This window comes from Periplaneta americana, chromosome 1 (genome assembly GCF_040183065.1).
Source record: "Periplaneta americana isolate PAMFEO1 chromosome 1, P.americana_PAMFEO1_priV1, whole genome shotgun sequence".
Lineage (NCBI taxonomy): Eukaryota > Metazoa > Arthropoda > Insecta > Blattodea > Blattidae > Periplaneta > Periplaneta americana.
The window spans coordinates 149,258,031-149,280,674 of NC_091117.1; the positions used below are offsets into that span (position 1 = coordinate 149,258,031).

General features: G+C 34.2%; 1 protein-coding gene across 1 annotated transcript in view; it reads right to left on the reverse strand.

Moving 5' to 3' along the window:
• The window catches only part of LOC138701944 (zinc finger protein 37 homolog), a 49,222-nt gene extending 27,993 nt beyond the window's left edge, over window positions 1–21,229 (reverse strand). The window contains exons 1-3 of the mRNA XM_069829322.1: window positions 21,011–21,229; window positions 13,792–13,944; window positions 10,946–11,070 (exon numbers count right to left, since the gene is read on the reverse strand). Of these exons, the coding sequence (XP_069685423.1) occupies window positions 10,946–11,070; window positions 13,792–13,944; window positions 21,011–21,133 (401 nt within the window). The 5' untranslated portion in view covers window positions 21,134–21,229. The remainder of the gene's footprint in view (window positions 1–10,945; window positions 11,071–13,791; window positions 13,945–21,010) is intronic.
• Between the last annotated feature and the right edge of the window lie 1,415 nt (window positions 21,230–22,644).

Here is a 22,644-nt window from a genome sequence, read left to right on the forward strand (position 1 = left end):
TCATATAGTCTATTATTTTCATTCATACCTCTCAACATACCAATAGTTGCAGTTTTCTAGCAGGTTTATTCAAACACTACTACACAGAGCTAGAGAGATTGCTAGTTCGGTATGGAGAGTGGTGTAAGAAGAGTTAAGTTTATAATTATGTATGACATAATCATCTAACATTGTCCTAAGCTCACTACTTTTTTTTGTTGGTTATTTAATGACGCTGTATCAACTACTAGGTTATTTAGCGTCGATGAGATTGGTGATAGCAAGACGGTATTTGGCGAGATGAGGCCGAGGATTCGCCATAGATTACCTGGCATTCACCTTACAGTTGAGGAAAACCTTGGAAAAAAACCCAACCAGGTAATCAGCCCAAGCGGGGATTGAACCCACATCCGAGCGAAATTTCAGACCGGCAGGCAAGTGCCTTAACCGACTGAGGCATGCCAGTGGCTAGCTCACTATTAATTACTCTGCATTATATAAGTGTGTTCAGATAAATATGAAGTATGTTTAATTTTTTAGCATTGTTTCTTTTTATTTCGCTCAAATGTACTATTGCATAGTCATAGTTAAAATTTACGAATTAATATTCATGATTAACGTTGTGAAGAGTCTTCTCTGATCACAAAATATGCACAATGGCTGATTATGTGCTTCTTAATCTAATAACAGTCGCTCACATTCTTTCCCAAAGAATCTCTCTAGCTTGCAACTATAGTCTAAAACTGTAAGCAATAACATGAGCCATATAAATTTCTATAAGTGGGCTGATATGTTTAGAAATAGAAGAATGAGTGATGTAAGTGGAAAATGCCCATGAAGACAAGTCAAATTTTCAACACTAATATTTGACATAAGTGTTGATAACATGATTCAGGAAAATAGGAAGGCAACTACTTAAAGGTCCTTTTCAATAAAAGTCAATAGGGGCCTTACAGTATACATAGGCTCTTAGGATAATATGGGCTCAAAGAAAAAATTTTTTGGGAAATCAATTAATAAAATTTCGGGTAAAAGTTTTTTCCCCAAAATGATCCCCTACCTATGGAAAATGTCACATAAGCCTATTAAAATTCGCTAAACTGGAGAATTTGCTACGGTAGCTCTGAACCGTGACATTACAGTTACGACCAAATTGAGCTAAATACACAATCGCCAACATAAGGGCATGACATTGATCTGTGGTGTCGTTAGAAGGAAAAATTTGTTTTTTTTTTCTATCTACCTGCTTCGTTCTGAACATTACTGAGAGATTGCACCACTATTAGCGACAAGATGTATTTGCGTAAATATTGCGAGTAGATTACCTGGCTTAGGTGAGGGTCTCGTGCATGCGTGGGCCTCTCATGCAGTAGTAGCGTGATCCTTATTTAAATTTATTTTCTTGTGTATATTCCAGATCAAATCAAGAAGATCCCCTTCTTGCTCGGGTTACACATCTTGCATATTATACCAAGGTTAGGTTTGGTTAGTTTAGGTTTTTATTAACCAAATCCGCACATGCACAGACAACCAAGATGATCCTGTTGGTCATGGTCCTTATGATAGTTTTTGTTTCGTAATATTGTTAAACAATAATATGATGAAAGCGGTGAATAATTTCATGGGTGCTAAACATTTTCTTCGTAAAAGTCGATATATTTTCTCTAAACCACAAATAAAACGGTAATGCCGTCATAATTACATACTTAACGCTTTGGTGAACATTAACTACAATTTTACTTTCCTTCATTTGAATGATATTCCCTGAAACACACCTTTTCCCCCATTTATTTCGTTGTGATAACTTTCTTTCAGATCTTACTAAATCTGCATTTTCTTTTGGTGCATTTAAAACACCGCAGTTGTACTACATAAACCTTGCACTTGACTAATGGAGTGAATTATTTAAGAATATAGTCACGAATTTTATTACAGTCATTTCGATTGTCTTTTGTTTGACACAGCTTGGTACGGCCCGGTAACTAGTGGCCAATGAGCAACGTCGACTACTGTTGTTGGTCTACCGTGCGTATTATCCAGTTGTTCCCTAAAATTATTATCTATTAGATTGGTGCATAAGTTTGTAGCGTTCGTTGCTATTGTAGCTGTCACTATAGTACTATTAATTGAATGAAAGTACAGAAAAATACTATGAACTTATGCACCAATCCAGTATCTTGAACCATTTAAAAGATATGCCAGATTATACAAGCACTTTAGAAAAAGAAAAGAAATATATATGTTTTTTATTTTTTTTTTTTGGTGAAGGATAAAATAATTATAACAGAATGAAAATAATAATTTTAGTTTACTACATAGCCACATATTTATGCTTTAATTTGGTACCTCAATGAAGTCTTTAGCCCAATTGAAAGTCTGCTTTTTGTCTGTTGGAAGGATAATAAATGTCGGAAAATGTGAAACGGGAAAAAAAAAGACACTAAAGATGGTGTAAGGTATAGCTAGAAAATATAATGCGCTTATATTATAAATTCCCAAATAATTATGAAATTATTGAGGTAATGGGTACTAGTTATACATTTTTAAAACTAGAAGAAATGAGCATTCAGATGAATTAAAAACATTCTTTACCAAAATTCTGAAGAAATCTGACATCTCTAGAGTCGATGTATACCTTAATTAAAAGAACACATAAACTCAAGATCTCCAAAAAAAATCCAAGTTTGATATCAATTAACATTCTCGAGATACATATATGATTTATCCAGCTCAGCTGGGAGTGGTGACAATATGTCCACACACCCAGAGAGCTGCATCAGAGTGAGCGCGGGATATCGTTATCAGTCCAGGAAGGCACTGGCAGACTGGATAACGATCATTTACAAATATTTCCGATAAATCACGAATACATTTCTTTACAATTGAAGACATTACTACAAAAACAACCATTGTCAAAATTGCTATTTTTCAGGAGAATAATATAAAAATAAATAGAACAACACATGTCAGCTGTTTCCGTACAACTGGTGTTTATCCTTGTGGCTATTGCATCTATCATGTGTCGTTTTTGAAGTCTATAAACATTTGAAATAGTAGCAAATGTGTCAGTTTCATTAAAAATGACTAGGGCTGTTTTTGTAATAATGTCTTCAATTAGTTTTCAATGACAAATAGTAATATAACCAAATTGCATTTGCTTTTTCAGCAATTATCATAAGTCGTGTCTCAGTTTGTTTTTGAAGTATTTTTCAAGTTCACTGTTAACTGTGTAGGACTGAAATATATTTATACACAAAATCATTTCAGGCGGTTTCAATTTAAACAGAGAAAAGTGTGTAATTAATTAAAATTCCACTAAAAATATATAATTGTTGAGAATAATCGATTGATGTCTATCATGATTATTCCATTGTACAATTAAATCATTCTAATGTATGAATTTGTTCAATAAAACTGCATTACTGTATGTTGTTGTTGTTCTATACATATTGCCTGAGCATAGCGCTCTTTTTTCTTATCGCCATATAGGTCAGGTGTTTAATTTAATGAAGGTCAGGGTCAGATACTGGGCCTGTTATACAGTCAGAACACAACACCCACACACAACATTCGATGGTTTGTTGTGGTTGTAAGCAAAGTGAATGAATAATCGAATGATACTGTGAACATTTCTATTATTTCGAATGGATTTGTTAATCAAATAATTCGAATGAATTCATTCGAAGTGTCACGTGAATATCAAAAACATTAGGTTTATGTTCATCGGCACATTATGACAGGCCACATGGCTGCCAAATTATTGAAATACATTATACATCTAAACATTTACACTTTTAACACTATATTATATATTTATGATAATCACTTTCATGTGTTAAATGTATGTACAGTCTTAGAAATAATTGATGGTACACAGATATTTTCGAAGTCCCTGAAAGGAGGCACTGCACACGTCAGAGGATGAGTGACGAGGTTCGCAAGCAAACCGTTAGTCGAGATAACATTCGTTTTGTTTCACTGTATGTCGTGCCTAAGTAACTAGAACAAGTGCCAGGGAAAAGAATTTAGCGTAAATAATAATTCGGTAAAAACTTTTTCACCACCAAGACTTGCACTATCAATTATTTCTAAGACTGTACATTTAATACATGAAATGGGATTATTATAAATATATTCCTAAGTGAAATACATTATTCAGTTTTTGTTAAGTACTCTTCCTGAAAATATGGCACATAATATTATTAAGTTATTATTGTTATTGTTATTATTATTATGTTAGTGTATAACGAACCTAAGTATTGTGTATGCACGACAAAAAATTTTAATTTTTCACAGCTGAGCAGCTTTTCACATGATAAAACATGAAACCCATTTTCATACTTTTTTTGAAAATTTCATTATCGAAAATAAATTAATGGAATTTCGTGACCAATAAATGCACAATTTGATGATATTCGTAAAAAAAAATAACACTTAATACGAAAAAAAAGTTCCCAAATTCGCAAAAAATGGGGAACTCAAGCAAAATTCATGACAAATCACGATCGTAAAATGCATCTACAGAACGAGTCTCGTTCATACATATAAAAACTTAGCCACTGGCGTAGCTCAGTTGGCTACGGCGCTTACCTGCCAATCTGGAGTTGCGTTCGGGCACGGGTTCGATTCCCACTTTGGCTGATTACCTGGTTGGGTTTTTTCCGAAGTAAATGTCAGGTAATCTATGGCGAATTCTCAGTCTCATCTCACCAAATATCATCTCACTATCACCAATTCCATTGACGCTAAATAATCTCGTAGTTGATACAGCGTCATTAAATAACCAAATAAAATCAAATAAAAACTTTAACTCTCTAACTCAGCTAACAGATATTCGTGAAAAAATTATTCGCGAAAATCAGGTGTCCCTAGCAATGTATATATCTTGTAGTAGGCCTAAAGGTACAGGATCCAAGTTTATTAATAAGCAGATGGGCATGTTTTGAATAGTGGTGAGAATGGTATCAATTTTCTGCTCATCATAAAGTTGAGATAGTAATACTCCCACTTCCATGAACTGCTTGCGGAATATAATGGAAATTCAGGGAGTAAAATCATCTGTAACTTTTTGTTATATCATCATTGAGCTGCAATTTCCATGTTAGTCTACAGTCAGAGTTATTCCGAGATATTTAACTGATGCCCAAAATGTTATATTCTTCAAAAAGATGCAAGACTGCTGTTGGTTTCAAGTAACATTTTTTTTTTTTTTTTTTAATGCAGCCAACATCAATTTTAATTTTCTATTTCCTCAGCTGAAGTAGGAGAATTGTAGTTTAATAGATAAATTTGAAGTACCATATGTAAAGATGAAGTGAAAGTATATCTGCATATTGGTAGATTTTCATAGTAAATATGAGGAGTGATAATGGGTCTTGAGGAAGTCTTTAACAGAGAGTAGTAAGTTTTGATGTTTCACTTGAAATTACCTATAAATAAAGAAAGCCATTGTATTGGCCATCTACATTCCTGCATTTCAATCCAGATAGAAATTCCAACTAATCCCTCCCAATGTCCTCCGTTATCTAAAAGTAGAAATAATGTGAACATTCTGATATTATCAGCAGATACTGTGACATTCATGGCCCCATATATCTCTCTGGAGATATTCTGAAATTAGTTAATAACTAGAAATACATACAAATTAAAAAAAAAAAACCACATACTAGGGCATTCGAAAAGTAATGGCAACATAGTTACTGTTTCTCAATAAATTTAAATTTATTTAGGTTTCTTTTGGCATTACATACTCATCTGAATGCAAGAACTAGGTAACTCAATTTGTCCTATTTTTGGATATTGTCTATTTACTTATTTACTGCACTAAGGAATAGGTCTCGTTTTCTTTTACCTATTTGTTACATTGGAAAATAGATGTCGCTGGTATCGTTAGATTAGTTACCTAGTTCTTACATTACATTTGGTGCGAGTTTTGCTACGCTGTAACAGAGATGACTAAAAAACGCAAATTTCGAGTTACCTAGTTCTTGCATTCACATGATCTCTGTCATGTCAACAGTTTTTTTACAAATCCTTGGAAGACGGCAGACTCCATCTACAGCATCATTTCTGGATCTCTTTTTTACTGATCAATCTAAAGCTGTTTGGATGCCAACTCTTGATTGAAAGTGAATGCCTCGCTTAAACCCATCTTGCAATAGTTTGGTATGGTAGAATTTCTCTCCCACAAGCTTCTTGTAATGTCGTAAAGCACTGGATTGCATTTTTTCCCCCTCTTACAACTTGTATTTTTATGAAGTATTTTTAATCATACCTACTGAATATTTTTAGGGTGATATTACTTAATACAAATCAGAAACAGTTCCTGTATTCACAAATATGGTTACTTAAAGACTTTTAATATTTCACATTTATGCAAAAATCGTTCTTCTATTACATACTAAAAGATTCCAATGCTTACCACTAGGAGCGCTGATTTACAGTATTGTTGCCGTTACTTATTGAATGCCCCAGTATATATTATAGAACATGTGTTCATGAAACGATAAGCTCCAGCTTGTAACCACACATTTCAGGTCACTGCTGTAGAGTAACAGCATGTCTGACTGTGAAACAAGTGGGCGGGTTCACATTTTGGTTGCGGCAAGTTATCTGGTTTGGGTTTTTTCCGAGGTTTTCCTTCAACCAACTGATGCAGAATTTCTGGGTAACTTTCAGTGCTGGACCTTGGGCTCATTTCACCATCATTTATCGATATATGATTATCAACATTACAATAGCCCAGATTAAGTTCACAGAGCAGCATGCTGTATTTGTACAAGAGCACAACTATTCAGTGATAAACATCATTCACAGATCAGGAGTAGGAAGCATATTAAGTTGTAGAGTGTGGTGCAAGGCTTCGGGCCTCTCCTCCATAAAAAGGAAACCACACCACACATTTCAGAAACATAGAAGCACAGAGTTGTCAAATTTATATAAGCGCCATTAAGTACTTTCTTTTTCTGTAGGTATTAACACTGCCTTCGCAATAAATCTTAATTTTAAAACAGGAAAATATCAGTAAAAGCAGAGCTGTGGAGTATAAGTTTATAAAAATATATGGACTTCACATAGGCTTGCCTTGTAAAATCACAATAATTTTTCCTAAAAATTAAAAAAGTAATAATAATTAAAAACGAGATAAATAAATACAGCGTAGACAGCAAAATTAGCATGACATAATCTTAAGTACACTACCATATAGGCTACATTTTACCTGAAATCCCTTCAATAATTTCGAATTATTCTTTTAGATTTACAATATTTTGAAAACTGAGGTAGCAAAAGAGAGATAGAAGAAGAAATTAATGAGTAAGTCAGTAGCAGCCCGCAGTTAAAATAGTTGGAAGTTCTGCATGAAGCAATCTACAGTTATAGATAATAGTACATCGTAGTGGAGTTTAGTAGCAAAGTTAATTTGCAAGTTTTTTAAGAATTATAATGGCATTGGTATAAATCTCGAATTCTGTTGGATATACACAATTATTTATGTTAAAAAAATGTTTCTGAATAACAAATGTTGAATAAGAACATAATAATTTTGAAAGACATGCATTTCTTACATTATCTTTTGAATATAAACTCTATTCGTCTTTACTTTTGGTGTGCTAAGTTCTCAATTACCCTGTCATTGAAGTTCGGAATACTAGTAATGTAGTCACATTCAATGAATAGCATTGCTAGGGCGTTCAGTCTATCCTGGCACATGACACTTCGAAAAAGTGTCTTAATTCTCTTTAACATAGAGAAGCAGCATTCTGCTTTGGCTGTGCTCGGAGATTGTTATGTACTTCGACACTGGAACTGTACTCTGTACTGAAAGTAAACCCAGTGTACGCATTCTAAAGCAGGTCATAAAGAGATGGGGATGATGGCGGTTCCTGTATATTGGAGGATTAGCTGCTTCAATTGCAGTCTTACGGGATGGCAAAGAAAACCAGTTTCCTGCTGCCAACTATCCTATGTTGAGATCCAGAAACTGCCGATCACAGATCAGAAAAGTACAGTAGTGGCAAAAAAAAAAAAACCAGATCGAGCTGATTTCAGAGCCTTGTTCACTCCAGAGCACGATAGACTGGTAACTAAGACTCGTGGTTCGAATCCTGCCTGGAAAGGAAACTTTTTTTGTTCCTTATTCAAATTTATTCCCAATAATTTTCGATTGCTGGTAAAATTCATATTCTGGGAATAATAAGTTAATTAAGTAGTAAAATATCGCTGCAATCAAAAAGTATTGGGAATAAATTTGAATAAGGAACAAAAAAAGTTTCCGTCCCAGACAGGATTCGAACCACGAAAGTCTTAGTTACCAGTCTATCATGCTCTGAAGTGAACAAGGCTCTGAAATCAGCTACAAGGGTCAGTCCGGTTTTTTTTGCCACTACTGTACACTACAGATAAAATTCTCTAACAGTTCAAGATTCCTGCAGACAGTAAAATCTCGAATCGAAGAAGAATTAATTGGAAATATAAACGAAACAATGTAGTAGAGTACACATAAAGGCAGGTTTTACACTTTTTTTTACAGGTCCATGCAAATGGTAGTTCTGCAGTTCTTATTGTAGAGCCGCCCCTGGAGTAACTATAGCACAAGTTCAATAAATAAAATAATCTAATATTCGAATTACATCCGCGGATTCTCAGAGCAGTTTCAAGGTGGAGTGGACCTCCATACAAATATGAAATTAAGAAGATGAACGAAGAAGGGAGAAAACACAAGGAAAGGAAGAGAAAGGAGACGGGGAGGAGAAGAAGAAGAAGAAGACAGAGGAAAAAAATAGGAGATGGAAAAGCAGAAGAAAAGAAAGAAGGGAATAGGAAGAGAAGTGGAAAGAGAGAAAGAAAAGGAAGAAAACAGAAAGGACCAACGATTAAAGGAGAAAGAAGAAAGAACAAAAGAGAAAAAAATAAAATCTTCTAGGAATCTTATATAATCCCAAATAATGAACTTGTTGAAATATTTATGAACTCTTACACAATCCCATTACAATTTTCAGGGCTATTAAATGTTTATTAATGACAAGCCATACCAGTGAGCTTCTCTGCACTTGTTAGAAATAAATATTGACTTAAATCTAAATACAGTTTTCTAATTACTTAGTGAATAATAGCTTTTTGTATGTTGTAAGTCGTTTGCTCCTGAATCTTTTTGAAAGTTGTAATTAAAACTATGAATTTAACTGTTATTATCATGCAATACTTTCTGGAGTTATTCAGTCAATTCTACTTTTAAGATTGATATTATATTAGACCTAATAGACAATTGGTCAGCGTCTGAAATGAAATATACTTGTAAGAACTGAAGGCTTTAACTCTCAGCTGGAAGAAGATTTCCAATTAAATAATAAGACTATGTTTGAACTTAAATGATGGCGTAGAATTCACTTTATGTATTTTTTTGCACCAAACGATGCTACTTGGAATAAGGTGTTGTACTGTCTTATATTATTTAAAAAGTGCGTTGCTAACGGATGTACTACAATAAATAAGGTTTTAATTGGTTCTGGGGGCTCTTGAATCTCAGGAGGAACAACTTTTACAACAGCGCAAATAAACCGTTTGGTTCAATACCCCACTTTTTTTCATTGCATAGTTTATTCATTTTATCTATTTTAACACAATTCAAATGAGTATAGTTAATATTTGGATTATAAAATAATGGAATGCTAAGCTAATGTACTACTACTTCACACTAAATCAATATACTCCCATTGTTCGTTAATTCTCTGAGATAAAAATGAATGTGGTACATAAATATTATTTTAAGAAACACAGGAAATGTATATGGGTAAATTATGAGCGCAGGTTGTTTGTTAATTCTCTGAGATTAAAATGAATGTAGTACATAAATATTATTTTAAGAAACACAGGAAACGAATATATGAAAATAATGAGAGCAGGAACACTATTTCGTGACACTTTGTAAAATAACTCAGCTCCAGCGAGCTCAATGTAAAATACTCATTTTTACTCTATACTGTATGTGTTGTATTTTTGGTCCAAGGAAAGTACTCATCTTTACGACAAAACTCTTAAAAATACTATTATGTTCTGTGGACAAAAAGAAACTGAAGTGTATAAAATTAGAATATTTTATTTGGATCAAATAAAGTTTAAATAATCAAGTAATATAATACTGCGACAGGATATCAAGTTTTCTATGCATAAGAATCTATTTTAATCTTATCTATCCTTGATACACTCAGGAGTTACCATAATAGTATATAGAATTATCTCCATCTAGAGACCACATTTTCAAATGGTGAAATAATTATACAAATCGGTTAAGTAGCTTCTGAGATTACTTCAAATAAACACACAAACATTTCTCTGTATGTTAATATTGATAAACATTTATATATTCCCATACAATCCTACAATTGTATCGCTATAAAATAGTGTTAAATGAATAGCTTCCGTTTTTTGTTGTGCAAGGCCCCTTATAGACGAAGTCATTTGTTTTCATTTCATTATACTCTAGCCTATTAGTCTCAAGTGATGACGAGAAAATGCATTGTTATTTTGAAACTCGTTTATCTAGTCAAAATTTTGCATAGAATAAAACTTATCGGAAATCATTTTTAAAGAAACATTTGTTATATAATATTTTTCATAAAAATCAATAATAAGCGAGATATTTCGATTTATTTATTTCAGGCCCCCTTATAAATCCCCTTCTAAATAAAGTATTTTGAATGCCGTACAGCCTAAAATCTAAGTTAGAACAAACTTAATTTATATTCCAATTTTCATATAAATCAGTCCAGCTATTATCACATGAAAAGGTAACAAATATCCAGACAGAAATACAAACAAAAATTTCAAAAAAACCTATTTTTGATCTCAGGATGGTTAATTATACATGTTGACACCAATTATTTTTGAAAAATCGAAAATTACCGGAAAAATTTTGGTAACAGATTTATTATTAGTATAGATTACACACTACAAAGTAAAAACTAACCTTCCTTCCTGATATTCAAAATTCTCTTTCACTTCAACCTCAACTTTGACATCAGAGTAGTCATCTCTGCAGTCAAAATCACCACTCTCAGACGGAGATGCGGGGTACATCTTCTTGTCATCTTCCTGTAGGAAAATAGTGACAGTTTGATCAAATGGCTCCCAAACTAAAAGTCTCAAGCACTGTCATTCCTGCCAGATTAGTTCACATGTAGCTTATAGTAAACTCAACATTAGCATTCAACACACTCATTAAAGGTTCCGTTTTTATTGCTAGCCACATCTATAAGCAATTACGTATTTTTACATTAGAAAAGTCCTTTCGATGTATTTTAAGTGTATTTTTCATATTATGAACTCTCTCAGAACAATAAGAATTCACTATGATATGAAAATGGAAAGTGACATAAAGTGAAATAAAACTGTCGCCATGCATTGCCTCCAATTCTTAACTTATTCATTAAAAAAATGTAGAGTTTGTTACAATTTTCTGTTTATATTAATACATGTGAAGTGAAGTGTGACAAAGTGGTATTCTGATTCTATTTCAAATGTCTTCAAGCAATTCCATTACTTTTGGACAGCAATAATACAAATCAGTACATTTAAACAACAGATTTCCACCTACTTTCAAAACCCATTTGATTACTTATTTCATAGTTACTGTGTAATAAGTATTACACAGTAACTATGAAATAAGTAATGAGATTAAATAATATTTAATTGTGTCTAGTAATCCAACACTTTAGATTTCGAATTGTTATATTCTATGTGCCCATCACATCTCTTCATGCAGGTTCAAAATTAATCCAAGACTAATAGTAATAGTAAATAAGTCAGTAGCATGCAATAATGCCTCGCAATAATGTAAATATGTTTCGCAAAGTAATACAATTTTTAAATAATGATCAAATGCAAGTTAATTATTGTAACCTGTAATAATGGTATGAATGAACATACCTAGTAATATGATTTACAGTATATACAGACATAAGTGTTCTGCCCCAGGGCAGGTCTTTCACTGCAAAACCAGCACTTTAATCTCCAATCTTTCCTATTTCTGCCTTCCTCTTAATCTCCTCATATGATCCATATATTAATGTCGTCTTTCATCTGATATCTTCTGTCCCGAACTCTTCTTCCGTTCACCATTCCTTCCAGTGCATCCTTCAGTAGGCAGTTTCTTCTCAGCCATTGACCAAACCAAATCCTTTTTCTCCCCCTGATCAGTTTCAGCATCATTCTTTCTTCACCAACTCTTTCCAACACAGCTTCATTTCTTATTCTGTCTGTCCATTTCACACGTTTCATTCTTCTCCATATCCACATTTCAAATGCTTTAGTCGCTTCTCTTCACTCCATCGCAATGTTCATATTTCTACCCCATACAATGCCACACTCCATACAAAGCACTTCACTAGTCTCTTTCTTAGTTCTTTTTCCAGAGGTCCGCAGAAGATGCATTTTCTATTAAAAGCTTCCTTGGCCATTTTTATCCTTCTTTTGACATCCTGGCAGCAGCTCATGTTACTGCTTACAGTACATCCCAAGTATTTGAAACTGTCCACTTGCTCTACTGCCTCATTTTGAATTCATAAGTTTACCTTCTTTATTTTTCTTCCGACAAACATGGTCTTCGTATTGTTTGCAATTATCTTCATCCCATACTGCTCACAGCTGTCATTTAGCTCCAGTGGCATATCCCTTAGTACCGTCTCCTCTTCTGTTAACAAAGCCATATCATCAGCAAATCTTAATGCACTTTATTCTTCCTCCTACTATTACCCTTCCCATGTTCTGAAAACAGTTCATCAAATCCTCCAAGTAGACGTTGAACAGTGTAGATGATAAACGGTATCCTTGCCCTACTCCTTCCCTATTTCACTGCCTTCTCCTATCCTGAATTTGACTCATCTCATATAGATTACAGAACAGTCTCCTCTCTTTCCAATCCACGCCTATTTTCTTCAGTATGTCCATTAGTTTGTTCCAATCCACTCTGTCAAACATCTTTTCCAGGTCTACAAATACTACATACACTTCCTTATTCTTCTCTAGGTATATTTACAGTATAAAGGTTTAAACTTTCTTTTATACAAGAACAGTCTTGGTCTATTCTGTAATGTACATGAATTTGTTTACAATAAATCAATATAAAAATTAACCATAACACGATAGAGAGAGAGACTGTGAAGATATGTTGTACATCCATTACTGGAGAAGAGGGGTAACACACATGCCTATGCACACACACATACACACAGATAGAGAAGGAGCAGCTGGCAATAAATTAATTATTACTGTTACAGATTCCATTAGACAAAATGCTAGTAAGTATGAGCAAATCCACCAGTTCATGCACATTAGTTTGCTGAAGTGCAAATGAATTAAATATGATTTAACTTCCGTATTTAAGTTAAATTACAATTAGTTAACTGTGGATTAATAACATGTTGGTGAAATCGGCCCTAACAATCTCTTCTTTATAGGAGGATTATATGAGACTTTGAAACTTAACAATGAAGGGTGACATTCGTCTTAGAGTTGGGGGGGAAAACTTCGAGAAAAATTCAACCAGGTAATCAATCCAAGCGGGAATTGAAGCCACAACCAAATGTAGCTACAAATTAGTAAGTGAATACGTTACTGCCTTAGCTACAATGATTATTATTATTATTATTATTTCTGCAGTGACGACAATGGTGATGAAGATGATGATTACGAGGACGACGAATATACGAAGATAATTAGGGAAGAAATAGTGAAATAACAGCAGTGAAAACAGAATACCCTGTAGACCCCTGTATGCTGCAAAAGCAAAGATTAAGGACAATGCTACGTAATTACCTGATATGACTCTGTCTGAGGGTGCAAATTCCTGAGATATCTCCGCAGTGCAATATCTGAACTTTCGCACTGCAATTTAAAATTGTACGACGAGTTAACCTGATGCACACATTGTTGGCACACCTGCGCTGGCAGACAGTCCCCAGAAAACATCTGAAATAAATCATTAGTCATTACACACTATGTTATTCATTGGAGGAAAAAGTTACTGTCAGGCAATTTTGATAACCAACAATTGAGGACCGTTTTTGCAAAACTTGCTAACTGCAAAATTTGCAAAATTCAGATTTTGATGGATTCGTTAACATAAGGCAAGCCTCTACATGATGTTAAAGGCGTCTTAGTAAAATTGGATTATTTCTCTTCATTGTAGTGTGTAAAAGTGTGATCGTTTTTTCAAAACTTGCTTTCTCCTAAGTGAGAGTTAGTAGCAAAATTTGCTTACTACAGTAAATTTAGTTTTTTTCAGTTAGCAAGTTTTGCAAAAACGGTCCTCAATTATTTAAATTCGTCCAAAAATTGAAAAATACATAAATAAATACTTTTGAATCAACTTTGAGATAAACTTCATTTACTGTTGAATGAACATTGAGATAATGTTATGGAAGGGTATAATTGATATAACTAAGAAAATTATTATCAAATTACAACTATTTAAACAAATCTAATCTCAATTTATATGAGCTAGTCCTCAGCAACAGTTAAGTTAATGGAGGTTACTTCTTAACAACTTAATACACTATGAAATTATAGCCTACATAAGGCAAAATATAATTACTATCAGGTCACTAAATACTGACCAAAGCTCTAAACAGATTTAACCTAACCCAGCCATTTTCAACTGGTGTGCCACGAGAAAATGAAAATAGTAAAGGCTGTCATAACAAAAATAATGAAAGTGAAAGAGAGTAGTAAAATAGTGAGTCCATTAGAGTCAACATTCAGCGAACGTGGCACAAGTGAACATTCAGTAAACACTGTATAGGTATGCAAGAGACACAGAAGAGAATGACTGACACGCAGTTAGGGTTGCCAGATAAGTGAAGTTAGGATATCATACCAACCTTGAAAAATATCGAATTTTACTTGTCTTTATGAAAAAAATCATTTCCGCCTATTTTTCCAAATCCGCAATCCCGAATATCCAATTTTCCGAAAAATCGTTTTCATGAAAGCCTGGTTCTCGAATCTATGTTCCCAAATGCAAATTTCTAAAGCCACATATTCGAATTTCATTTTGTATTTACTTTCCCGAATATGTCTTAAAGTTCCCGAAAAAGACATGACGTTCGTTGGCAATGGCCGTCTATTTTTAGGAACAAACATTTTTTTTCTAAATTCAGCGTAACAGACTTATGCTTATTAGAGCAGCTTGAGGCGGAAAGAAACTTCTGTTCGGTGGTTATGTTTATTTGAAAGGTAGGAATGGTGCAGATAGAATTCACTGGGACTGTAATAAGGTACATTGCAAACGATGTTCTGCACAAGCAATAACCGTCTGTACCTCTTCATAATGTGACAATGTTGAAAAAATAATTCGCACCAACCCATTACCCCAGCTAGGCCGAATGTACAGGAATCACAATCGTCTGCAAGTAATGTTCAGGAAACATCATCCAAGCTTTTACACTTTATTGACTGAACTTCAAAAAGAAGAGAGTGGTACTCGGACCATGATTGCAGAATTCGGAATGGGTAGATGCATGCGGGTACAGCTGAAGAGAAATTGGTTACATCTTCAAAGACGAATTACACTTATAGTTCAGGATTACCCAACCTACAATGCCAGCAATAGACGTCTTGACTACTTGAGGATACTTGGTTATAATTTCACTTTATAAAATTTGAATACAGAATGTTCATCACTTCCACAGATTGAAATATCTTGCAATAAATATCTGTTCATCATTTAATTTGTGCATAACTTTCAGTATAATTTGGGAAGTTGCTCTTCGGGAAAACAGAAATAAAAGATATCGGAAAAATGTCAGGTGGAAATTCAGATTCAGGAAATTTTATTTCAGGGAAACAATTTTTCGGGAAAATGGATATTTGGGAAAATGTATGGGAACCAAAAAAAATATGTTGTACATTAAATACCTCAGCAAAATATGTAATAATATTTTATTTTTTCGTATTTCCTAAATAACAAATTAAGAAAACATGCATAATACCATAATTATTATTACACTAACATTTCATTGTAATAACTTTCTGTCAATAAATTTTACATTTCTATCATAAACTTCAAATAAAAATATAAAAAAGTATGTTAGTTCTATTTGTGAATAATGTGTATTTTGTTTCAGTGCTTCTCAAACCTTTTTTGTCCCATGCGTACATTCACATTCATAACACTGCCATTCCCGCCTATGTTGACTCAAAAATAATGCCTATGAAATTAAAAATATTTCATTTTATGCATTAATGCATACAAAATTATCTCATTTATTTGCATTTTATAGTCCTCATTCTCTCCTAACACCCACAAAATTTCCTCCTGATTCAGAATCAGTGGTTTAGATTATATGAGTTTGCCGCAGGATTTTAAATTACACCTTTAGTGTGCAACATGTTGAAAAAGGTTGAGAAACGCTGACCTAACCTAACCCACCTTACAGTCAAGTGCAAAAACAAAGATAGAAACTTTCACCATTTGCAAAAGCAAGATTTCTGTTTAGAACAAAGATGAGTTACGGCCAATTAGTTCCACACAGTCTAACCTCTTATTCATATACAGATGTTCTCTTTGTGTTTCATGCATATTGGCATATTCACATGTAACATATATATATATATATATATATATATATATATATATACATATATTTATCTTGCTCTCCCAAAATAAATTTTTTCTCAGGTGCCAAATGAAAAATTGTTTCGAACAAAGTTGATTAAGTACAATGGGGAATTAATACCGTGGCATATTTTTTATAACCCTGTTGATTAAAGAGACATGACTAATGACTTCATTTCTTTAAATGCCACCATGTATATTTTATTCAATGTCTAGCCAAAAATACATCACAATGTACCATTTTACTAACAAAATAGTGTGAGGTGTAAAAGAATATAGAACTCATAGTCTAGGCCTACATAGCTACTTACTGCAAGTCCAAAGTAAAATGACACTTTGTAGCAATGCAATACCATTATTCGGCTCGACGATATGCCAGATTCATAAGAATCATCTTTTCTGATCTTTTGGAGGCCATACATTTGAGGAACAAAATGGCTATGTGGTACTGGCATGATGGATGCCCAGCACATAACACCTTAAGAACCCATAGTGTTCTACCCGAAATATCCTGGTAGGTGGGTTGCATGTGATAGACCAATTAGTTGGCTTGCTCGTTCTTTTGACCTTATGCAACTATACTTTTATTCTTCAGAGATGTGAAGGATGCTGTCTATCGAAATGTTTCAGCAACACCAGAGAGCATGGAGCAACATATTACTCATGCTTGAACATATCCATTCAGTAGGCAACACTAGATCGATTCGATCTATGGAGTCATTCATTCTAAGATTGTATTTATGCATTTATTCCAATGGTCACCACTTGGAGCAGGACATATAAATGTTGTTTTACTATAGGGATACCACTTTGTAAATGCAGTTGTAATGTGCATGCGCTAATCTCCCCTCCCACAGTTCTTGTTCATGGCGAATGCTGAGTTCGTTTTTTTTTTTATTTTTTTTTTATTGGATTATTTTACGACGCTGTATCAACATCTAGGTTATTTAGCATCTGAATGATATGAAGGTGATAATGCCGGTGAAATGAGTCCGGGGTCCAGCACCGAAAGTTACCCAGCATTTGCTCATATTGGGTTGAGGGAAAGCCCCGGAAAAAACCTCAACCAGGTAACTTGCCCCGACCGGGATTCGAACCCGGGCCACCTGGTTTCACAGCCAGTTCGTAGGGAGTACAGTTGCGCCAAAGTGAAGTGAAGTGGTAGTATAAAATAAATAAATGAATACTAGTAACAGTGATGTGTGTTTAAGTTATAGGTCTAACCAGACTATTGGCATGTCTTTACGTGAGAAATATTGTTTGATCATAAACCTATGAAGGAATATTCCCCCGAAAAATAGAGGAATTATGTGAGCATGTGCAGAAAATAGAGGACAAATATTTTGACCAGAAGTGTATGGTTGAATCTGAAGTAAACAACGTAATCCAAAGAGAGTCACGATAATAGCAGCCTAGTATCGCCAACTTCGGTTAAACACATTCCGATTGGTGATCGACGTTGGGGAATGCACAGAGGGGAACACACAGCGAGTGTGGGAGAAGGAAATGATTTAGGTTTCCGCCATAGCTGCATTTTCTAAGTGGTCTAGCTATAGTAGGCCTATGTTTGAAAGTGCTACAAAGTTCTATTTACTTCGAACTTCCAGTAAGTATGTACACTATGAACGCCATATTATTTTGCAGCCCTCAATGTTTTGTGTATTAGAATGCACTGTGATACATTTTTGAACAGGCCTTCAGGAGGTTAAATGATTTCTTGAGTAAAAAGTGCATGTTGCCATTTGAAGAAAGAAAGTCATTACTCGTATCTCCTTTATAAATAAGGTTTACAAAGAAGATATGCCCATAGTATTAATTCCCCATTGTAAAAAACAACTTTTGTTTGAAACAATTTTTCATTTGGTAGTTAAGAAAAATTTTATTTTGGGTGTGCAAGATAAATGGGATACCCTGTCTATATATTTTGCAGATTATGAATAAGATTTTTTTTTAATTGCTTATTTTACGACACTTCGGTTATTTGGCATTTGAATGAGATGAAGGTGACAATACTAGCAAGATGAGTCCAGGGCCAAACAACAAAAGTTACCCAGCATTTGCTCTTAATGAGTTGAGGGACAACCCCAGAAAGAACCTCAACCAGGTAACTAGTCCCAACCAGGATTTGAACCCAGGCCCGCTAGTTTCATGATCAGACATGTTAACTGTTACTCCACAGCAGCGAACAGAATCTTGTTCTGAGGCTGGGGCACTCATTAGATCAGACGTGAAGAATTTTTGAACCTATAACAAAACATTACAAGACTCTGATGACAAGGACAATGACAAACTGCATAATGACAAAGATGACAGTAACAATGACAAAACGGATGAAGTGTGTCAAACAGTTACATAAATCAGTGTTCTGCAACCGGTGTGCCTCCATAAGGTAAAAGGTGTGATGCGAACTTTTACTTATTATTGTAAGAAATTAATAAAATTAATTAAAATTAAATTCCTCTCTCTTGTGACACAATTAGCCGCCGAGTTAGTGACATGTCCAGTGACATCCAAGACATTATGAAGGAGAAAATAAAGAACGGTCAGAAGGTCTCACTTCAGATCAGAAATTAGCAGTCACACCCAACTTCTTTTCTACATTCGGTACATTCATGGGGATGTAATTGCATTTTTTTTTTTCGTGCAGAGAGCAAGCAACCGGTGAAGAAATACTTCGTACAACTAATGAATATGTGGTCCGTAATGAATTAACATGCGAGGATTGCATTAGCGTTTTACAGATGGAGCCGTTTTTATGAAAGGTTTCGTGGCTAAAGTACGTGAAGTATTATCATATTATATGGAGTGAACATTGTCTCATTCAACGCGAAGTCATTGTTGCTAGCCTAAGTCTTTGTCATCTCCTTTGAAAATTATGATGCATGAAGTAGTAAAAGTTAATATGTTATTGTCATTTTCAACTACATATATGTCTGAACTGGGCTTCTCAATGTTAACTGAAATCCATCGATGAAGAAATTAGGTTTGCACTGTCAACAATTCCACCACAGATCAGCCACCTGTGTGCAGCTAAGCAGGTTTAAGTATCATATTGAAAGTATGAGTAGAGTTATTTACTTTAATATTAGTAATAGAAATGTGTACTTTCTACAGTGAATTAAAGTTCATAAATTGTTAATAAATGCAAGAGTCGATTTCTGTTTGACGATGACGATGATGATGATGATGATGATAGTAAATTTGATTACATTACGTAATTACATTAAGAGAGTCACATCATATATTTTTGAGGGGATTAACATTTTGGTGTGACGTGTTGAGTGTGCCTGTTTAGAGTGTGCCATGAGTAAGAAAGGTAACAGTAACACTAACATAGATTAAAATATCAGGCAATTAACATTAATATATTTTTAAAATACCTGTACGCTTCCTATTTTTTAGCAAGACAGAGAGAATATAAGTATTTTTGTTTCGCTGGCTGTTTCGTTTTCACTTCCCATATGAAAATGATTGTAAAGAATTATTGCAATGTATCTCCTTAAGACTTACAGACTAGGCCTGCTTTTAACTGTGAATTTTCTATTGATAATTTAACATTAAGTATCTTAACTTCTACACTATTTTACTTTAGCGACACCAAATGTGGCCAGATGTGTGGAGACAGTAGCGACATCTGTGACTAACCTTGTCACAGTCCTCACTTTCCTGTCACTTAACTATCTCCTCATCTAACATACTCTAACCTTTCACATTCCTCAGCCTCAAGTCACTTCCATATTCTCTTATCTAGCCTAAACTTGTAACATTCCTCAGCCTCATATTATTATTTTACCTATCCCCTCATCTAATCACTCTATCTTGTCACAGTCCTCGGTCTCTTATTACTTAACTATCCTCTCATCTAACCCACTCTAACCTCATCATATTCCTCGATCTCAAGTTACTTACCTATCCCCTTCCCTCTAATCCAACCTAACCTAGCCTTTAACTCGCAATATTTGCAGAAATACACACCGGCAGAGAATAAAAACAGTGCAACATGATTCCTACGACAAAGTGCTACACTAATACAGTATGTGCCACATATGGTAAGCTCATGGTGCCGTTAAAGTAAATAAAATTACGATATTTTATTCTAACAATACACTGTTAAGGTTTACTATAAAGACTGTAGATATAATATACATATTACGCAAATAACATCCTGAGTCGCAAAGAATATCACTCTAGTAGTTAAAACAACCTGAAAAACAAAAATTAAAAGTGAACTCTGTAAACTCAAACGTAAAAGTAAAAAATGACACTAAAAGACAGAAAATGTAAATTTAAAATTTCGAATTTTAAAATTGCACATAAATTTACCTAACGCATTTGTTTAGTGTTTATTACAAACCTGTTAATATAACCACTTATTCAAATAGTATTAAATATTCGCATTTGTAAACAAACGATAATAACCTTAATAACAGGAGCGAATGTCATAATTCGTGCAGGAAGCGATTCATCTTCGCCAAAAAGAGGCATTAACACATCCTTCTGTCCTAGACAAAGACGACATATACTACTGAAATTTAACGTCATGTTTAATATGTCATTCGCACCGGTTAACTAAAAGCAAATTATATTACACTCCATTATTTCTAACTGTTCTCCATTTCCACAAATTCACGGCCACTTGGCAATCTGTGCTACCCTTGCTAGTTCAGCACACTTGAAATGTTGAATTTCTTCTTCTTCTTCTTCTTTATATATAATTTGAAATGGTAATGGAAATTACGGGGAAACGGCTGAACGCATTTTAATTAATGACCCCTCATTTTGAAGCTCGGCATCCAAGGATATGCGGAAAAATAGTAGTTTCCAGAGCAATGTAAATTTTCCTACATTATTATCCTATCTTCCAAAATCCATCTGTCGTCAGTCTTAAGAACTAATGACTTTTCATAATAAGACAAAACACACAATAAAATAATAGGCAACGGCCCAACAGTGGCCTGGTACATATAGTATTTGTAGGATTAAATTTCTGAAAAATTAAAAAAAAACTACAATAAGCAATAATCACACAAAGGTCATGACATATTTTGAGCTCAGATACTCTGACATCCAGTGTTGCCAAGTCAGCGGTTTTGTAGCTAAATCTGGTGTTTTCAGGACTATGGTCAGCTACAGAATTTTACAGTCAGCGGCTAGCTATTTATTTAGCGTTTTGGTTTATAGCAAATACTCTACAACAATAATACTGGAAAGCTTGCCTGTTTAGCATTGCAAGCGGCGGCGAAAAGTGACTGTGCTGCTATCTAGCGGCTTGGATTGTCTATACACTCATTGCGGCGTGCTAGGTTACATGACGAAAAACGGAGAGGTGTTCATCTGATGTCAATAAAAATGCAAATCAATAGTTTTATTTAGAGTCACAAGGTTCACAACATTTTAAATTAATAAGAAATTACAAAGTTATTGGAATAGAAATGAAATGACACAATTATCGTATTTTCAGATGTATTTATGATTTAGTTGTGGATGACTTTAGAAACTTTCATCGCGTATTTCGTTCCTTGGCTAATGGTTAACCATTCTATTTTTGATATAACAATTTTATTAGCACATTAAAATATTTGTCAGTGAAGATACTGGCACAGTCGCTGCTTTAGGGATAAAGCCTGTATCTTGTATTTTATCTTTTACATCAAGCAATTGTGATTTTAAAATTTCTGCAGGCATTGTTTGTTTTGACTGCACGTATTGTATTCTTCACCTGATATAATTAGGAACATTAAATCCAGACGTTTGAGATGAGCAGAGCATGTAGCACGTATGGGCGAATCCAGAAATGCATATAGAGTGTTAATTGGGAGGCCGGAGGGAATAAGACCTTTGGGGAGGCCGAGACGTAGATGGGAGGATAATATTTAAATGGATTTGAGGGAGGTGGGATATGATGATAGAGACTGGGTTAATCTTGCTCAGGATAGGGACCGATGGCGGGCTTATGTGAGGGCGGCAATGAACCTCCGGTCTCCTTAAAAGCCATAAGTAAGTAAGTAAGTAAGTATTGTTTGTTTTGATAGAAAATAACTTATACGTAGTTT